Source organism: Paramisgurnus dabryanus, chromosome 8, assembly GCF_030506205.2.
Source record: "Paramisgurnus dabryanus chromosome 8, PD_genome_1.1, whole genome shotgun sequence".
Classification (NCBI taxonomy): Eukaryota; Metazoa; Chordata; class Actinopteri; order Cypriniformes; family Cobitidae; genus Paramisgurnus; species Paramisgurnus dabryanus.
In genome coordinates, this window is record NC_133344.1 from 24,455,213 (window position 1) to 24,473,826 (window position 18,614).

At 38.1% G+C, this 18,614-nt stretch overlaps 1 protein-coding gene across 18 annotated transcripts in view; it reads right to left on the reverse strand.

Annotated features, from left to right (window-relative positions):
• The window catches only part of myo18ab (myosin XVIIIA b), a 120,170-nt gene that overhangs the window by 75,485 nt on the left and 26,071 nt on the right, over positions 1 to 18,614 (reverse strand). For 6 of the 18 annotated variants that reach the window (XM_065281099.1, XM_065281101.1, XM_065281098.1 and 3 more), the window contains exons 1-8: positions 11,860 to 12,043; positions 8,422 to 8,667; positions 7,818 to 7,856; positions 5,110 to 6,249; positions 4,435 to 4,527; positions 4,118 to 4,183; positions 3,155 to 3,277; positions 915 to 977 (exon numbers count right to left, since the gene is read on the reverse strand). The exons of 3 other annotated variants lie outside the window; for them this stretch is intronic. In XM_065281099.1, coding sequence (XP_065137171.1) covers positions 915 to 977; positions 3,155 to 3,277; positions 4,118 to 4,183; positions 4,435 to 4,527; positions 5,110 to 6,249; positions 7,818 to 7,856; positions 8,422 to 8,460 — 1,563 coding nt within the window. In that variant the 5' untranslated portion in view covers positions 8,461 to 8,667; positions 11,860 to 12,043. Of the gene's footprint in view, positions 1 to 914; positions 978 to 3,154; positions 3,278 to 4,117; positions 4,184 to 4,434; positions 4,528 to 5,109; positions 6,250 to 7,817; positions 7,857 to 8,421; positions 8,668 to 11,859; positions 12,044 to 12,124; positions 12,424 to 18,614 lie in introns of those variants that run through there. 9 more of the 18 variants (XM_065281112.1, XM_065281110.2, XM_065281097.2 and 6 more) reach the window with 8 other exon arrangements.

The window sequence follows — 18,614 nt, forward strand, 5'->3', positions numbered from 1 at the left end:
ACTCCGCTGCTAATCCGGATAATAAACTATATCCATTGTTTCCATAAGGCTGGATGTCTTCTCCTTACATCCAAAAACACACTTCTTGTTGTGCCATTGTTGACTTTTGAAATTAAACAAAGCTGAGTGGCGTGATAAGCTGTTAGCAAGCTCTAGCGTCTCCCGCTGACTGACAGCTGGGCGGGGTTTTCCAGGGGAAGTTTTCCGGCGGAAGCCCATATAAAGAAGTGATACGTATCGAAAACCCCTGAAACGTCAGTTAGAACCGTAATCGAAAAAAATTAGCCGAAACTTGTACGAACCCTGGCGAAGTGCATTCGGCACAGAAATACTCTGAAACACGCCCAACTGCATTTTTGACACTTTGCCTACGTTTAGCATGAGGAAACAACTCTTAAACTGTGTTAATAAGTCAGAATGCTTGAAATACCATTAAACCCCCCCTTTAACGTTAAATACAGTAAACCAACATTTGCATGGTGGTAATGAGACTTGTGCCGACTGGATTACTCTTATTGATAGCTGCTGAATTGGATTTAAAACTTTGGTCACGCATTCACCCAAAAGCCCTTTGGCAATACAGCAAAATTTTTGTTTTTACAACCACGATTGTCTGTTTACCCATTTTCATCTGAGTGTCGCTAAAAAGTCTATTCAGGGCAGGTGTATATATATATATATATATATATATATATATATATATATATATATATTAAGTTAATAACTTATTGCCCTTATAATGGTGTCACTCAGCAAGTATGCAGTAACAGCAGCAGAACAGCTGAGGTCTGTGTTGTCAATGAAATGGGATGGGTGAGAACACAGCACTCCACAACACAACACAACACGATTGTGACACGACAGGTAAAGGGTGGGACTGGTGCAGGTGAACTACACATATACACACAGCAGACCTTAGGTTGGGCAGCAGAATGGTCTGCCTTTAGGATTGCCACAGGATCCTCCTCCACCTGCCCCTGTGAAACAGCAGGTCAGCATGTAGGGGCAAAAACATCATTACACACCACAATACTATATAATGTACAAGTCTCAAACACACACTCATTTATGAATTCAATAGCCTGCCTCAGCTCCACATGGAGTATCTAAAACACCCTGTGAATAAAATGGGTTATTGATAATGCGATATCGTCGGGTTAAGGCACTATGGTCTTGGTTTGCTTGGATTTATTAAATACATAGAAAAATTCAACATTTAATGTGATGACTAGGGTAGGTAAGACACCATGGCTATGTCCGAAAGCTGAAAATAATGCTGCCTTAACACAAGATGCATTCTCCAAATGCAATGGTTGAAGTCACCTGGTGATTTTTAAAAGATTAGTCCATTATTTTCTTTAAAAAAAAATCCAGATAATTTACTCACCACCATGTCATCCAAAATGTTGATGTCCTTCTTTGTTCAGTCGAGAAGAAATTGTGTTTTTTGAGGAAAACATTCCAGGATTTTTCTCATTTTAATGGACTTTAATGGACCCCAACACATAACACTTAACTCAACACTTAACAGTTTTTTTCAATGGAGTTTCAAAGGACTCTAAACGATCCCAAACGAGGCATAAGGGTCTTATCTAGCAAAACGATTGTCATTTTTACAAGAAAAAAAGTGCACTTTTAAACCACAACTTCTCATCTATCTCCGGTCCTGAAAAGCGCCAGCGCGACCTCACGTAAATGCGTAGTGAGGTAGAAAGGTCATGTTACAAATATGAAACGCACATTTGCGGACCGTTTTAAACAATAAACTGACAAAAAGACATTAATTAGTTTCATTTGACATACAACAACGTTGGAACGGTCTTCTTTCTCCAAACTTGTAAACACTGGGACGTAGTTTCGGGTTCGTCGTCTGTGACCTCTTGACTTATTGCGTGAGGTCGCGCTGGCGCTTTTTAGGACCGGAGACAGACGAGAATTTGTGTTTTTAAAGTGCACATTTTTATTTTTCTTGTCAAAAATGACAATCGTTTCGCTAGATAAGATCCTAATGCCTTGTCCTTTGAAACTCCGTTGAAAAAAACTGTTAAATGTTGAGTTAAGTGTTAAGTGTTGGGTTCTATTTAAGTCCATTAAAATGAGAAAAATCCTGGAATGTTTTCCTTAAAAAACATAATTTCTTCTCGACTGAACTAGGGATGCATATCAATTAATCGCGATTAATCTATAGCAGAATAAAAGTTTTTGTTTACATCATATATGTGTGTGAACTGTGTATAATAATTATGTATATATAAATATGCACACATGCATGTATAATTTTAAGAAAAAAATATATTTATATATTAAGTATTTATATTTATATATAATATAAATTATACATAAATATACAAATGTATATACACATGTAAACATTGCTTAAATATATACATGCATGTGTGTGCATTTAACTATACAAAGTTATTATACACAGTACACACACATATATGATGTAAACAAAAACTTTTATTCTGCTATAGATTAATCGCGATTAATTGATATGCATCCCTAGACTGAACAAAAAAAGACATCAACATTTTGGATGACATGGTGGTGAGTAAATTATCTGAATTTTTTTAAGAAAATTGACTAATCCTTTAAGTATTATGGCTATATCCTGCACTTTCTATGACATTGCACAATTTAACGCTAGTAACCAGTTTCAGGTTTCGGACAAAGCCTATATTGGTAATATGAGGTAATGCAATAAAGAGAAAATGTTTAAAGCCTTAGGCATGAGGCAACAGGTGATACTCATAAATCAAAGGTTTAACCAAACAAGAGCAACCAAACTTACGAGCTACCCTGTGGGCAAGTTCAGGTCGGGCACTAACAAATTTCCACACCAAGGGCTTCATGCACTTACAGCTAACCAATAGTCACCATGCAACGACTACATCAACAACAACACTGTCCTAAAAATGATTCAAAAGCAATAAACAAGCAAACTTATGTCCTTATATCAGAGTGGGTAGATGCAAACAATCCCACCTGATTTAAGATTGACTTTTATGTGCTGATAATACTGATATAATTGAGCTAATCATCTTTCTTTTTGGCTAAATAATAAATGTGAAATGGATAAAACGAGCACAAAAGCATAAAAAGTGACATATGAGGATGAGGGTACGGGTAGGTAGAGGAACAGAGAGCTTACACTCCAGCAGGCCACACGAGCGCACACTCCAGCCAGACCATGGAGGGGCGCGGTGGGGGCAGACGTGTCACCAGAAGGGCTCTGTACCTGAGACGACGCAGAGGCACTGGCCACAGGTTCCAGCTACGCCAGCCAAACAAGCACAGAGACCGCGGTGGATGAAAAAAGAAAGGGAGACATGAGACATGTATCCACAGATGACAGGACAGCAGGCACATGAGAGATGAGATGGAAATTAACCAATGAGTGACAGCCTGTTTGTTAGATCCTAAAGTGTTACTGAAGCAGATAGCAAAGAGGAATGGCATGAAATCATGCTTAAAAGAATCAAGATGAGGCATTGGAGACACATGAGGATAAGGAGACATGTCTACTGTGTTTGAGGGAAGAAAAAACTAAATGGTTTGGAATACAGTATGCAGATCTTGTTTTATTTAGTAGAACAGCACATAATACAAACGCTCTATATCGAAACCTTGGTGTTTAGATGCTCTTGAAAGTACTGTAGCATCCTAGCGAATCATTTCTAAATAAACAGTCATGCAAAACATACAGATAGATCTTGGGTTTGGAACAGAGCTATAATTCACTTAGAAAATAACTGAATTCATTACCATAAGATGGGAGTGAGCCAAGCAGTCATTCTACTCACACTAATGTCCCTAAAATCCCTCCCTCATTATCAATGTAGCGTTTAAAAATGATTTTCTCATGAGTTTCCAATAAGCCCAAGTGCTGTCAGGCTCTAAAGTGCTTCATTTATAGTGCAACAGCCAGTGCAGTTAGAGTCATGTAGGACAGTTTGAATAATACATTTTAGCATCAGAAAGAGAGAGAGATAGAGGGATAGATGGAGAGAGATAGAGAGAGAAAGAGAGAGAGAGAGAGAGAGAGAGAGATAGAGAGAATGCATAAATGAAAAAAGGACTAGGGAGAGGAAGAGGAGGAATGAAGAGGCATTACAGATGTAGCGAAGATCCTCTCCAAGCGTCTCTGTGCTTCTTCAGTGGGACTCAGTGGAGGACTCTCCTATAGGTCAAGACCACCAAGAGGAGGTGAGTCTATTTCAAACTATGATCATCTTTGTTATTGAGAATGGCATGTGTTTTAAAGTAGCGATAATCAATTTATTCAAATGATAAATTGTAAAAGCTCTACACAGATTCTGGTTAAAAGCAAAGACCCGAGTGTGTTAGCCATGCTGCATTCCCTTCCTAAAGAGCAAGTCATCTAACTGCTGCAGGAGGTGAACTCACAACAACACACACACACACACACACCTTTTTAGCCACAGTTGGGATACTGGGTTTAGAAAGGTTCACAGGAGAAGCTCTCCAAGGTGGGGCTGGTGCTGTACGGACAGTTGCCTTCATCTTTAAATATCAGGTCCAAACCACACAAAGTATGAAAGTAAAGTTAAATCACTGAAGTGATTGTAGTGAAAACCATGCAATCACAGATTAGTGCAGATTTATTTTCTTTCAGTCTTAAACACCATGCACAAAACCAAACTGCCTTAAAACCAGCATCCAGCTGCGAGGTAAAATACAGCATAATCACTGTAATTCATATAACTGCAATGCACTCTTGGTGCTTTTGTCAACACAAAGCACAGAGACATCAGCCAGAGAATTACAAAAAAAACTACAAGAACCCAAAAAAACACTATCAATAATCTTGACGATGTTCTCTGAGATGGCTTAATCCACTTATTGAGCTTAAAAGCCCCTCATTGACTTGCAAGATCAGCAACACAAAGCTGGATTTCCAGGGGACTTGTTAGACACTAGAAGTATCTGTCTTGTTTGTTTGAGGCTAAGCAATCTTTAGGCAACTAAGAGACAGACAGAGAAACTTTGTTTTACACACTAGTATTAGTACAAGTGGCACACAGGATACAGATTAGTTCACTCCTCACACAACCCATTCCGTCAGGTAATCAATGTGATCAATACCTCTGGTTTCTTCAAAGCCAACTGTTTGGGAGTGGGTAAAAACCCTGAAGGTGGGGCAAATGGGTCCGTCTTGGGGACTTGAGGGTTAGGAGTGTTGGATCTAGCAGGTGCTGAGGTAGCAGCTGCTTTAGGGATGGCAGGTGTAGAACTGGGGGAAATAGGCACTGTTTTGGGACTTGGAATGGGAGCCGAGAATGGAGAAATAGTTGGAGAGGGAGTCACAGGTTTTGGAGCAGGGACAAAGCCAGGTGGAGGGGAAAGAACAGACCGTTTTGGGGTGGATACAAACCCTGAGGGTTTCGGTGCAGGAACGAATCCTGGTGGGGGAGAGAGTGGGTTGGGTTTGGAGACGGCTGGAGGTGAAAGAGGAGGCTTGGATGGAATTACGTTGGTAGCAGAAGTCTGTTCCTCCGGTTTTAGAGGCTGGTTGGCCTCTACTTTCAGTACAGTTTTATCACATGCTGGTACAGAATTATCTGACACTTTCTCTACAGGTTTCACGTCCTCTTTTTCATCTTTGCGAAACCGTGGTCGAGGTTCTCTGGTCCTGCCTCGAGACATCAAGCTAGTCAACCCAGTGGAGAGATCATCTTTGTCTTCCTTCTTTATAGTGTCATGTTTGAAGGAAAACACAGGCATCTTCATGGCTTTTGGAACGGAGAGCGGTTCAGGTTTAGGGGGTTCAGGGGACATGGCTGCAGGGGTTGTTGATGTTTCCTCTTCAGTTGGCACTACTCTCCTAACCACTCTGCGCACCACCTTCACTACATTGTTATTGGTCCCACCTTGTAAGTCCTGTGTGGGTTCTGGCTGGCTAACACCAACAAAAGGTTTGACTTTGCCATTGATTACTCCATTGATTTCGCTATCGCCATTTAGAACAGGTACAGGACTCCAGGGAGATCGAGGAGGTTCAGGGCTTTTGAACCGCTCTGACATCTTTGGCACATCCGAGTTCCTGTTGGCCGCCACCCTGTTTCTGTTTGGTGAAGGGCTTTTGACCCTCAGGTGAGGCTGGTACTGGACCTGGGCAGGCGTGTCCTGAACAGGAGAAGGGCTCTTGGCACGCAGCAAACCTCTGCCAGGCTCCAGGCAGGGTACGGACTGGGAGCGGCTACTTAGGCTGCCATCACTGTCAGACTACTCACACAGCAGATACAGTAGATGTAAAAGAGGGTAAAAAACAAATTGATTGAGAACACGTAGAATGCAAAGCATGAATAATAACTATTAGATAAGGCTTGAAAATCAATTCCCTAAACAAAACACCATGCAATGCCGTTTCGTTCACGTCAGTGCCCTTGGTCTACATATTTGTGACTCATCTGTTATGTTATGGTTCAACTTGCGCCACTGAAATTGGTAAACAGATCTCAGACACCCGTAAATTCCTCTGATGCCCCGTCTTTCAAAAGCAAAGTTGATTCTATAAATATCTCTCAAAATGACACGCAAAAACATCATTTAGCAATCGAACACAAAGAAGGTAAGAGGGAAGTAGGATGTTATTGACATATTCAGCTATGTAATTACCGAAAATAACAGGTGATAAACTATAACCTAAATGCCTACAATAACAGATGTTTAATATAACTTCTTTCACATTTTAAAAATGACTGCATTAAGCACCTCTCCAAGCATGTTTTTGTACACTCAGAATGAAAGTACACCACTTTTCTAAGATGCGTAGCTAGCGCTCTCTCTCTCTACGGTGTCATAGTTTAACTCCCACACACATATGCAGCAGACTTACTGTATTAACAGATATACACAAATCTAAACACCACTGTTTTTCCATATAGTTAATCTACTGTATATTACATATTTAAAACTATATAACTGGACTACGTAAACTCACTATTTATAAAAAAATATGCATTACCATGTCGCTTTCTATTAAAAGATGTTAAGGTGTAATATATCATTGTGGCTTCTACAAAGTTAACTTCAAAGGGATGTTTCACCCAAATATGAAAATTCAGCCATAATTCACTCACCCCCACGTTGTTTTAAACCTGTATGCATTTCTTTATTGAATTGGAAAAAATATTTGATAAAAGATAGTAAGCACGCAAACAATTGACTGTACCCACTGACTTCCATAGTAGGAAAAACAAATACTATGTAAGGTCATTGGTACCGCCAACTATCATTTATCAAAATATCTTCTTTTGTGTTGTTTAACAATATGAAGAAACGCATACACGTTTAAAACAATCAAAGCGTATACTCTTTGCTATTTATTAAGTATGTGTATGCAGAGAATTTTATTTAACCACACACATCCCGCTCACACAAAGCGAAGTGTGTGAGACACGACAGCTGCACATCAACCAAGAAAAACAAATCAAGCAAACTGTCTCTATCTTTAAATGACCATGTGGCAGGTGTCAACATAAAAGATGTTTTTGTAAATTTGGCAAAATAATTGGCTATTCTTCAATTTACTTTATTACAGTGTTTGTTGAAGCAGACACTGAACCAGACTTCCTGTGATGACAATTCTACACCATGTGTCAGAAATTAGGACTGCAAATCTGTTGACACCGCTAAGACACATTAAACAAATTAATGGGTGCTTTTCAATTCAAATATATAACTATTCAATACATATATTTAAATATACTGTATAATGTCGAAATGTATCTGCACTATAAAAGAGGAGTCACACTGTAACAAGTTAGTGTACAGAATAGTTGTGGACTTACATTTTCTTTTGAACTCTTTGGCTTGTTCTCCTCTTTGATCTATAGGGGTCCATGTAAAAAGGCAATTAGCATTTAAATTAAAAGTAATCTTTATGTGTCTATGCAGAGATTATTTTGCACACATTTCATGCATGGTCTTCAAAATCATTTCAAACATTTTAAAGACCAGGTTAGACAGAGAAACTTAATGAAAAATACAGAAGCCTAAAAAGTCACCAAAATTTCCAGTGCTTGCCCTTTACACAAAGCAGTGGCATCAGTTTACCGCTGTGTTCAGGCCAGTGGCAGCCTTTCAAAACGTAATCAAATGAGCTATGGAAGAGAGCTGACAAACTACAGTCTCCCATGACTATAAAGCACTCTGGTCATTTTCAAACAGTGACTTGTGTTTTCCATCTGCTACCTTACACGCACACACGCATATCCAGCCGTGCCCTGAATAGAGGCCGTCAGCAGCTGTGCGCTCATGAACCGTGCAAGCGGCACCCCAGTGCATTGCTACAGATAGATATAAAAGTGTGAGCATCGGTGCATTGCATGCACAACACCGAGCTGATGTCACACAGTGCAGAGAGATGAAAATGGAGAATGGAACATCACTTTCCTTTTGCTCCCAGAAGGAAAAGCGTGATGAGAATGCCATGCTGGCAGCGCTGCTGTCATGGGCTGGGCCGGGTAAGGGTTTGAGGGCGGAGAGAGATGAGGGAGGACAGGGTGAAAGGATGAGTGACAGATGAGGGGACCTGCAGACAAGATGCTGGCACAATGGATGCCGATCCTCACAGTTATGCTACGAGGTCACAAGCGTCAGGTAAATAAGACCCACAATGCTGGAAAGAGGTTCCTGGTGCTGTTGGATAGAGAGAAGTGATTAAACACAAATGGGATCGACTTTCCGTGACTATACACAAATTGCCTGGAAGACACAAGTGCTGTAACAAAGGGTCTATGTTGCAATGCATACAAATGTTATAGATTAAAAATGAGACCTGGGTGGGACATAAAAGGAGGTTGATGGCAGAGCTGCACATCTCAACTTTTAAACCAAAATATTCCCGTTTCAACAACTTGCTATGGAAAAAATACTGTACATATAAAGGCAACATACCGACACTCCTCCTAGTTCAGTTTTTATGATTTTATAACACGTACAACTTATTTTTAAAACCAAGTCAATTTCTATTTTAAAACCAAGGCAAAAAAGTGTTTCTATGACTTACACACAGCTTTTGTTTGTAAACACAAAAAGTAGCATCATGCCAATACACTGTCTGACATCAGCTGCATGGATTACTCTGGGATCCCCGACTATTCCAGCCTGCCAGAGACTTTTCCCTTAACCCCTTTTCACAGATCCCAGACCATTCTCTCCTCTAAAGCCCCTCACACCACCACAGACCTGTCACCAGTACTTTTAGCCATCAGACACACTGCAGCTATAAAAAACACATTCTTTTCTGATAACAGAGAACTGCGATACTGACGGCACAGACCTTTATAAAGATGAAGTAGCCCACGATGAAGTAACCCACATTTAACTACACACATGCCAGTTACACAAATAGCAAATGGACGCATAACCAGAAACAGAGAGGCACAAAACAACCAAACAATCAACATATTTTATAATTAAAGAAAAATGAAGCTAAAATGCAAAACCCTTCAAGTATATCTGACATGTTTTCTTGTAAATGAGTATTTTTATCAGGATCTTTTTTGATTAGATTCAGTCATTTCACTTTAAAGGTGCCAAAGAATGCTTTGATACAATATATTAAATTGTTCTCTGATACCTACATAGAAGGTACAGTATGTTCCTTTATTAAGTGAAAAATGATCCAGAGACTGTTTTACATGCCCATTTACAACCGTAGGATTTGTCTCCAGAATGAAATGGTCTACTGTACCTTATTTGAAAGGGTCATAAATAATATTGTTGAGCTCTGCTCTGCTCTGATTGGCTGTTTCTCAGAGCGGCTCATTTCAGTAGCTCTGTGTGTGTGTAAACAGACCTCATGTTTGAGCCCGTTTCAGACGAAGATACAGATTTTGAGGAATAATCAATTATTCAGAGATTGTTCATGGACTTTCTGAGTGGTAAGTTTGTGTTTCTTTAGTATGGACCTGCAAAACGTAACTGTAACATCAATAGTAGAACTTCAACCTAAACGCTAGCATATAGCATTAACTAGCATAGCGCTTACTCAGTCAGCAGTCACAACTTTCTTTTTTGCATTGTAACAACATTGTACATAACTTAACGTGTAATTTAATGTTGGGGGTCTCGACTTTGATGTTAAAGTCGGTGTTATATTAAGACTTGCCTGTTTTCATACGGCCTTTTGCATGAACAAGGTTTAGATAAGGTGAGGAAACAATCATTTTTGAGGCTCACGATAGGTCATCATTACCATGTAGAGAACTTTTATTATTCATCTATGTCTAGGTAAAACAGTTTTACATTCTACGGCACCTTTAATGGTAATGAAAAAGGATAGTAGTCAGTAACTGAAATGCCTTATTTTCACTTTAGTCATTTCATTGGCATTTAACAAAGAGTCTTTCTCTGCAAAACCCCCTAAGTGCATACAAAAAAAACCTCTCCACTTCACATAAAAAAGTTTTCAGTCGCTCTTCACTGTCATGTCTGAATAAAGGTAAAAGTCTTTAAAAAAATAATAGGATATATTCGGTAAACCCCTTTAACCTGATAAAAAACTTGCACCGTGACAGAGAAAATCTTCTTGGCATTAAACGGATTCTGCCAACAAACCGTTATTTCTGAATAGCCTGGGGTCGGGATTAAGTGTATTTGAAGTAAAAGTATTTGATGACCAAATAATACGTGCCGAGAGCATGAGGTTAATAACAATATCTAATTTTTAAGCAGGTGTTTGTATCTGATCTCTTCATATGTGTCTTGATATAAGCAAATCTGTTTGCAATGGATCCAATTTGGATTCCTTGGAATAATACTCTTACAATTGGTCAAAACAAACAAAACTCCCAATAAGCAAGATTTCAATTTGTCGCATTGGTTATAGACTGCATTAGTGAACCACAAATCCATAACCAAAACAAAGGGCCCTACTTTAACCAGAACTGGATATATTTATGAAATATGGTGTTAATGTTAATAGATTAACACATTAGATCTATGTTCAAAAGTGTTATACACAGAGCAATTTATAAAGCACTTATACTAGAGGTTTCTTAGGGACACATAATTATACAGTTGCACCAGGGATGAAATTAACACCCTTGCCAATTTGGGCAGTTACTGTATGAAGATATAATCCAACCAATCAATTCATTTCTTTAAAAATCAGTGAAGTTTGTATGAGAAATAATGTCACAAATAGATCAAAACCAAAAGCCATCAACCAGAGGTGTCAAAAAAAATCAGCAAAAGTGAAATAAAACCTTACAAACAAATAAACAGCCAAAGGTTATTTTTTTAAATGAACCCATCAGCAGACCTGTGAAGCATATGACTGTATACACAAAATAACCTACTGACTTCATCCATCAAACCCTTGACAGTCGCCGAATAGAACGGTTCAAAAGCATTTGAAAATAACCACAAATGTCCAAAGATAAGGCTCATTTAAAACCTTCATCTCACGTCTAATATAAAACCATCAATCATGGTACATACAACATCTGAAACGCCACAATTCACAAGCTTTTTCCACAAAACAATCAAATCTCAAACAAAAGCCTCTATTCAGCATGATAGAGCTGCCAACTTTAAAATGTTATATTCTGCAGCACAGTCCAAACAAACCAGCCACCATCACACATTACATTACGCTATACAGTAATTACCATTCCAGTGCTTTATTGTCAGAGTAATGGCAAGGCTTGCTGGATTCAGCATTAGCAATGGCCAGGCGGGTCATTGAGCTCAGCATGCCTAAAGCCACAGCCAACCCTAAAAATAGGTGACTGAACAGGCCCGAGTCCAGTATTGCAAACCCATAGACCCCTCTACGAGTCTATCCCTTTCAAGGCCAGGCCATGAGTAAGGCCAACGTCTTACCTGAGATCTTCAGCAGATTCACAGTGTCAGTGTTGCTCTCCTACCACCATCAAACCAGAGCTAAGCTAACTGCAAAATATGTGTTTACACCGACTAACAGCTTTGAGAACCACAGAGCTCACGTCACGCTAACCGGCAGCCCCAGATCTGAAGCCGGGGGACAGAGTCGCTATTCCTGACGTTGCACTGTGAAAGGGAGGAGGAGGAGAAGGACAGCTGTCGTGGTAGAGAGTTGTGAAGAAGCTAAAAATAAAGTACCAAGTACCATCACAGGCCAGCAGTCCTTCTGTCACCCCACCCCCAAGAATGCCGGTCAGGAGATGGACAGCTCCTCGCTCTTTCTCTGCAGTTGGTTCTCCTGCTCAGCTGCTCAGAGCAAACGTTGGTCCAGGTTTCGAAGAACACAACACTGCTATCTGCCAAAAAGCACCGTTCGTGCCGAGCGTCATAAACTTTGAAACGTGGTGAGGACTTGCAGACTGTTGGCGGGCATCAATGCATCGAGCGTCGGGTTTGTGCTTTTTGGGCGGGGAGGGAAATAAAAAAGAAAAACAGAAACGGTGAGAGAAGAGGCTGAGGAAATGACGCAAGGCATTGGCACTTCCTACACCGAGCGATTGCAAAAGTGCAGTGCACGCTGGAATTAAAACTTGTGATGAGTGTCACAGACTTTTGTATCTTAACTCTCTAACTAACTTGTATGTTATGATTTACTAACTATCATGTCACATTTCTACACTCCACTAATTTTTGTGCAAAACTAAATGGTTTCATACAAAACCAAAAGACATGAATAGACTTTAAAGACCTGGAATATAGTGCCAATAATGACATTGTCACTATTAAACAGGCAATGTACAGAATAAAGATTTAAAATGCACTGTTTGGGTTAACAACACACATGTGGAATGATGTCAAGGTAAATAAATACAGCATTTTCATATTTGGCTAAACTATTCTTTTAACATGATGAGGTGGTTTCCCGGACAGGGTTTAGGTTAATCCAGGACTAGGCCTTATTAATATTAGGTCATTTAAAAAGTTTTTACAAACATGGGTGATGATTTCAAATTACATAATACAAACCAATTTTATTGTTTTTTCCACATTTAAGGGAAACATTTTCATTACCGCAACATGTCCATGACTGGATTTGGGTTCTCTGACATGGAAATATTTATAATTAAAAAATAAAAATAAATAAAAAGCTTCAGTGCATGTTATAATATAAACATTAACAGTTAAGAAACATGTGCTATTTGGTGATCATTGGTAAATGTAGAGACAATTATAAGGAATATAAATGTGTCCAAGACCAATTTTCTCATCCTCCGCAACAATTTTCAATCATTGTTTAAGCCCTCAAAGAACTAACATTTTCCAAAAAATTTTTTTGGAAGGGACATAATTGACTGTGACACTCAAGATGGCTACCAGGTAAGCACTTCTTATTTTTTCTCTCCAGATAAAAGTTGAAATTTTGTTTGTCATAGTACCAAGACAACTTTTAGTTCTCATTACCGAAACATGAGTTTGTAAATGCATATATTTAATGTAATATCATGTTGCGGTAATGATCATTTTTGATAATGATAATCTAAAAAATGTAAATAATTCTATAGGAAATATTTTTAATCCTCTAAAAATAATGGTTATAGTAAGTTCAGACCTTAATCTTATATTTGCAAAAAAATTGGCTTCAAAAAAAAAAATCTGATGATGGATACTTTCTAAGTCTGGATTTTGTGAGAATCACCCACATACCTTACAAAAAACACTACAGGTGTGCATCTTAAGAAAAACAAAGACACTGATTATATATGTTAAGATATGTCAGTGCAAGGTGTTTTTAAATTAAAGCAGCTCAAACATGCATTTTAGTCTGGGACTAGGATAAGCCCTGTCCGGAAAACCACCCCCATAAGTATTGCCAATGTCTTTAGACCAAAAGATTGCCTCTTAGGGTGAATGATGCTAATGTGAAGTAAATAGTGACTTTTAATAGTGACTTATTTTTCTGCCATGACAAACATTTATGAGAACTTATAGGATTCAAACCATTTCCAGTAAAGCAACAGGAGCCTGACATGCATAGTCCACAGTCAAGTATCAGTCCAAAATCAATCTGGAACAAAGTGGGAGGGTCTTGTAATGACTGTTACCCCACAACCGACCACTAGATGGCACAACTTCCTGTTGCAATTCTTTGCATTGTCATTTACTCCTGCAAGCACAAGAGGGCACTGTAACCTTTCTTAAAAGCGGCCTGAACTCACCAACACATCCTCTATTAACACTGTTTTACTTTTCACCTCCTCTGTGCTTTCCTGCTAATGCTGATAACAGTCTGGAGAATCTGGTGGATCCTGACTGTTGTCTAGAAACTGGTCTGGAGATGCATGAGGCGATAGCACAGTTACTGCAGATGATGCTGCTATAAGCCTGCAGCGGCTCGGGTGTGGCGTGTAAGAGTGTGTGTAGCGACATGTGCCGAAGGGTCGTATGGGTGTGTGTTCGTATGGACGAAAAGACCACTGTGGCAGCATGAAGGGCCGTGTGGGGGATAAAGTGAGAGACAGAGTTTAGACAGAGGCTGAGCTGACGCTGCAAGATGATCAGAGAGAGAAATGGCTTTTGGATTGGTGAGGAATGTGAGGTATGCGGCTGTCAGCTGTGGATAATGACAAGAGTTTACAACACAGAAGAGTCAAAAACAAACAAGAACATTCTCTATACTGTTAACAACAGGATATCTCATTCCAGTACAGATCTAACACTTTTTTTGCAGTTCGTCCTAACCCGAGATTCTTTACAGTATGTAACCCACACATTTCTGTTTATAATCTGTATTAATGTAATGTAAGTATTATCAAGTCATCTGTATAGACATACACTTGACTGAAATCTTTCTCATTATCTCTAAAAATATATCTATCTGAAGATTTTTTTTAAATAACTTACTAGTATAGACAAAAATTTATTTCATTAGAAAGCAAAATTTGTATATAAACATATATTTTTTTTAATGTATTACATAAAAATAAAAAAGCAGCCAGTATGATTCCATATTAACAGATGGAAATTCCTTCAATATTGTTTAAAAAAAAAATTGTTAAGAGTTAGATTTTCCAAAATCTATGCAAATGGTGACTACTTTAAAGATGCTAGACTGTAGATAGTTTCATCGGAAGTATGCAAGTTGTCGCGATTACGCACCTGAACTGAAGTGAACTTCCTGTCTGTATTTATTTATTGGACTGGCAAGTGGCTAAACGGATCTCATCGAAAATAAAATGTTTTGGTTTGTTAAAGAAGAGGGGAGATGACGAGCATGTCCAAAGAGGTTTGGCTGCAAGGCAGGAATTTAAGGACCTGTAGCTAACATTGTATACATTAATTTTTCACAGTAACATTAGCTCAGTGTAATAGTTGATATACGTTAGATATGATATATGAACGAAGGTAATTCACTTTTCATTTATTTTCCTTGTTATCAGAAATAAAATCCGTCTATAACATGGCTTTGATTTATTTTGTGTTTTTAATAACAAAATTCACACATATGTGTTATTGCTTAATTTTGATGACTTTATGATTTTAAAATGGGGAAATACATAAATAATTTTTCAAACTTTACTTACATTTTACTACAGTATGATGTAAGTTATTTATTTCTACGCATCATAATAAATTACACTGGAATGTAGGAAGTGGCATGTTTCATATATCAGGATTGTTTGTCTTAACACTGGAAACACTGGAATGTGACTGGGAATCTTGAGTAATTTCCAAAATGCAAACAATGAAGGCAGAACTGTGGAATCCAAACATTAAGCAAGAAGTTTGACGTAAAATTGGGAAAAAAACGACAACTGGTATTTTCGTAGAAATACTGGCTTTCAAGAAGTGTCAAGTTTTGCATGAAATTTTGCATACCGTTGTTCTCAAATGGGGGGAAAATATATACTGTACTGTAATAACTTTACAATCAAATAACCCAAAATGAAATTACAGACCGGGCTTAGCTAAAGCCAGACTAGGACAACATCCAGGGCAATTACAACGCCACTTGTAAAAAACACAACCCTAACATGTACACATACACACAGCTGTGCCCAAACTCCACCACACCCAGACAAATCCTCTATATCATAAATGCAAATCGTCTTCCTGTCTCTAGAAAATGAGATAAAGGCATTAATCACAGCCCACATAAACAATCCTCAAAGATCAACAAAAAATTCCCATGCACTGTAATGCAAGACAGCACGTGTGCACACAAGCTCTTAATAGTTGTTGTCCGATTAAGAAAACTGAGTCAATGACCATTAAATCAATGATGTGATGTGATGGCCTGTGCAGTGGGTGTGACCACAGGGAACTCAGCAGACCTCATCCAAAACGCTGACATCACCTGACTCATGCAAGAGCTGCTTATAGCCAAAAATAACTCACTAAACCAAGATCACCAGAGGTCCTGTGTGGGAACAAGGTATAGGATGGTGTTAATCGCAGAGATGGGCTACTAAAGGGACAAAGATGACAGAATTTGGTGAAATTATGAAAAAACTAGCATTAAAATGTAAGTACATGCTGCAGCATGGAAGATAGATTTGTATGTAGTTGTTTTGAACCATTTGATTTGATTTGATTTATTGGACAAAAAAAGAAAAAACACATTTGTCAAGGATAACACAATAAAGTTAAAAATAACTTATTTCCATTGTGGTCCTTGAAGTAAACCATGAGAATTAGCATCAAAAACACTAGATAGGGCTGCTCAATTATGGGCAAAATCATAAATCATGATTATTTTGGTAAAAATCATAATCAAGATTATTTAACATGATTACTCAGTGACTTTGAAACGTGCGTTTGTTTAACCTTTTTATAAAGCAGGTGTTGCAATAGGCTATACGCATGTCAAATCTAGTGGCACAATGATTGTTTTACCTTAATTAACTTTTTTTTTTAAATGTTTGAATCAAAAATTGAAATTGAAAAAAAAATCATTAATTGCACAGCCCTACAGCTAGACTGATATAATAAAAGGCACTTTTTCATAGAGGGCCATGTGTGTTTGGATTTATGTGTGTTTTTCCCTTTATAATAAAAAACATTATTTAAAAACTGCATTTAAAAACTTGTGTTATCTTGGATAAATATTTAAATTTGTTTCATGATCTGAAACATTCAGGAAGTGGGCCAACAATTTTTACACCCTGTACATGAAGAAATGCAAAGATATGTTTATGTTATATGTTTGGTGTATAACATTATATTTTTGTTATGCAAAACATTTTATAACTGGTGAGCAAAAATGTTGAGCATTTTTTACTTAATACTTTTTTACAATGCTGATGAAGAAAAATATAAAAATTACATTGTTTGAAACAATATTTGAAAAAACAAATCTATCTATCTATCTATCTATCTATCTATCTATCTATCTATCTGGCCTATTAGGGGTGCAACGGATCACAAAACTCACAGTTTGGATCACATTACGGTTTTTGATGCACGGATCGGATCATTTTTCAGATTAGCAAAAAAAAGGATTGGCAATCTAATAACAAGAAATTGCAAACATTTATAAAAAAATTACAGTTGCACATCAAGTAAGGTCTAAAATTATCATAAGGTAAAGAAATCGAATCAAATGAATAATAAACTGCTCACTTTAGTGCCTTTTTGTAGTTAAATTGTTTAAAATCACTTAAATGTTAACGTTTGCAAACTTTTGAAACCCGTGCAAATGATAAACTTTCCCTATTTAAATTTGCGTATTAATCAGCAAATCCCGTGGGTCAACTGCGATCTATTGTAGCACTATAGCCTATAGCAGTGGTTCTCAAACTTTTTTAGCGTGCAGGCCCCCCTTGTGTACGGCACATTCCTTCGCTGCCCCCCCAAAGAAAATGTATGACAAAAAACTGTTCTAAAACTCAAATTTTTATTAAACAAAACATATTAAATGATAGAAAGTGGTGCTGTTGGTTAGAAGCCTTATTTTTTTTAGGTTTAATTGCACAGAATTCATGGTAAATTAATTTATTTTATAAAATGTCATAAAACTGGGGCACCCCTGGCACCATCTCACGGCCCCCCTGGGGTCCCCGGCCCCCAGTTTGAGAACCACTGGCCTATAGCATTCACCATACAGAACCAATGCCAACCCTTTTCTGCTGGATTTTTGTCATTACCAGAAGTCTCCTGCAGAAGGTGACCTCATAACAAGACAACAAAATGACACACACACACACACAAAGTGTCACCACAAACGCAACCTGACACCTAAACCTCAGGTGGGACAGACAATGCTGCTGGCAAAAACAAGGCACAGACCTACATTCAACATTACACTGAGAGTAACATTACATGGTGAATGTCTAATCATCATTTTCTTATCTTTAGGTGATGTATAAAAACTGGTGTAAAGTACACAATGCATTCGTCCAGACACTCTGTTTAACCCTTGTCCTGTAATGTGGCACAAAATAAACTGTTGGGTGCAGAAAGAAATGTTGTTAAATGTATAACCTTGTCCAAAACCACATGACCAGGACAATGCACGTTTCCCAGAATAACTGTGATCCACTTTATTTACCAAATGAAGCCAAAGTGCTCTTTATTGCATAAATACAACAGTTTCCTGGTACATTTACTTTAACCCATTGCAAAAACATTAGCACAGGCACGTAGAATGGACTATAACACTATTAGTGATTTAATCGGCTGCAAAGCTAAACAACCTT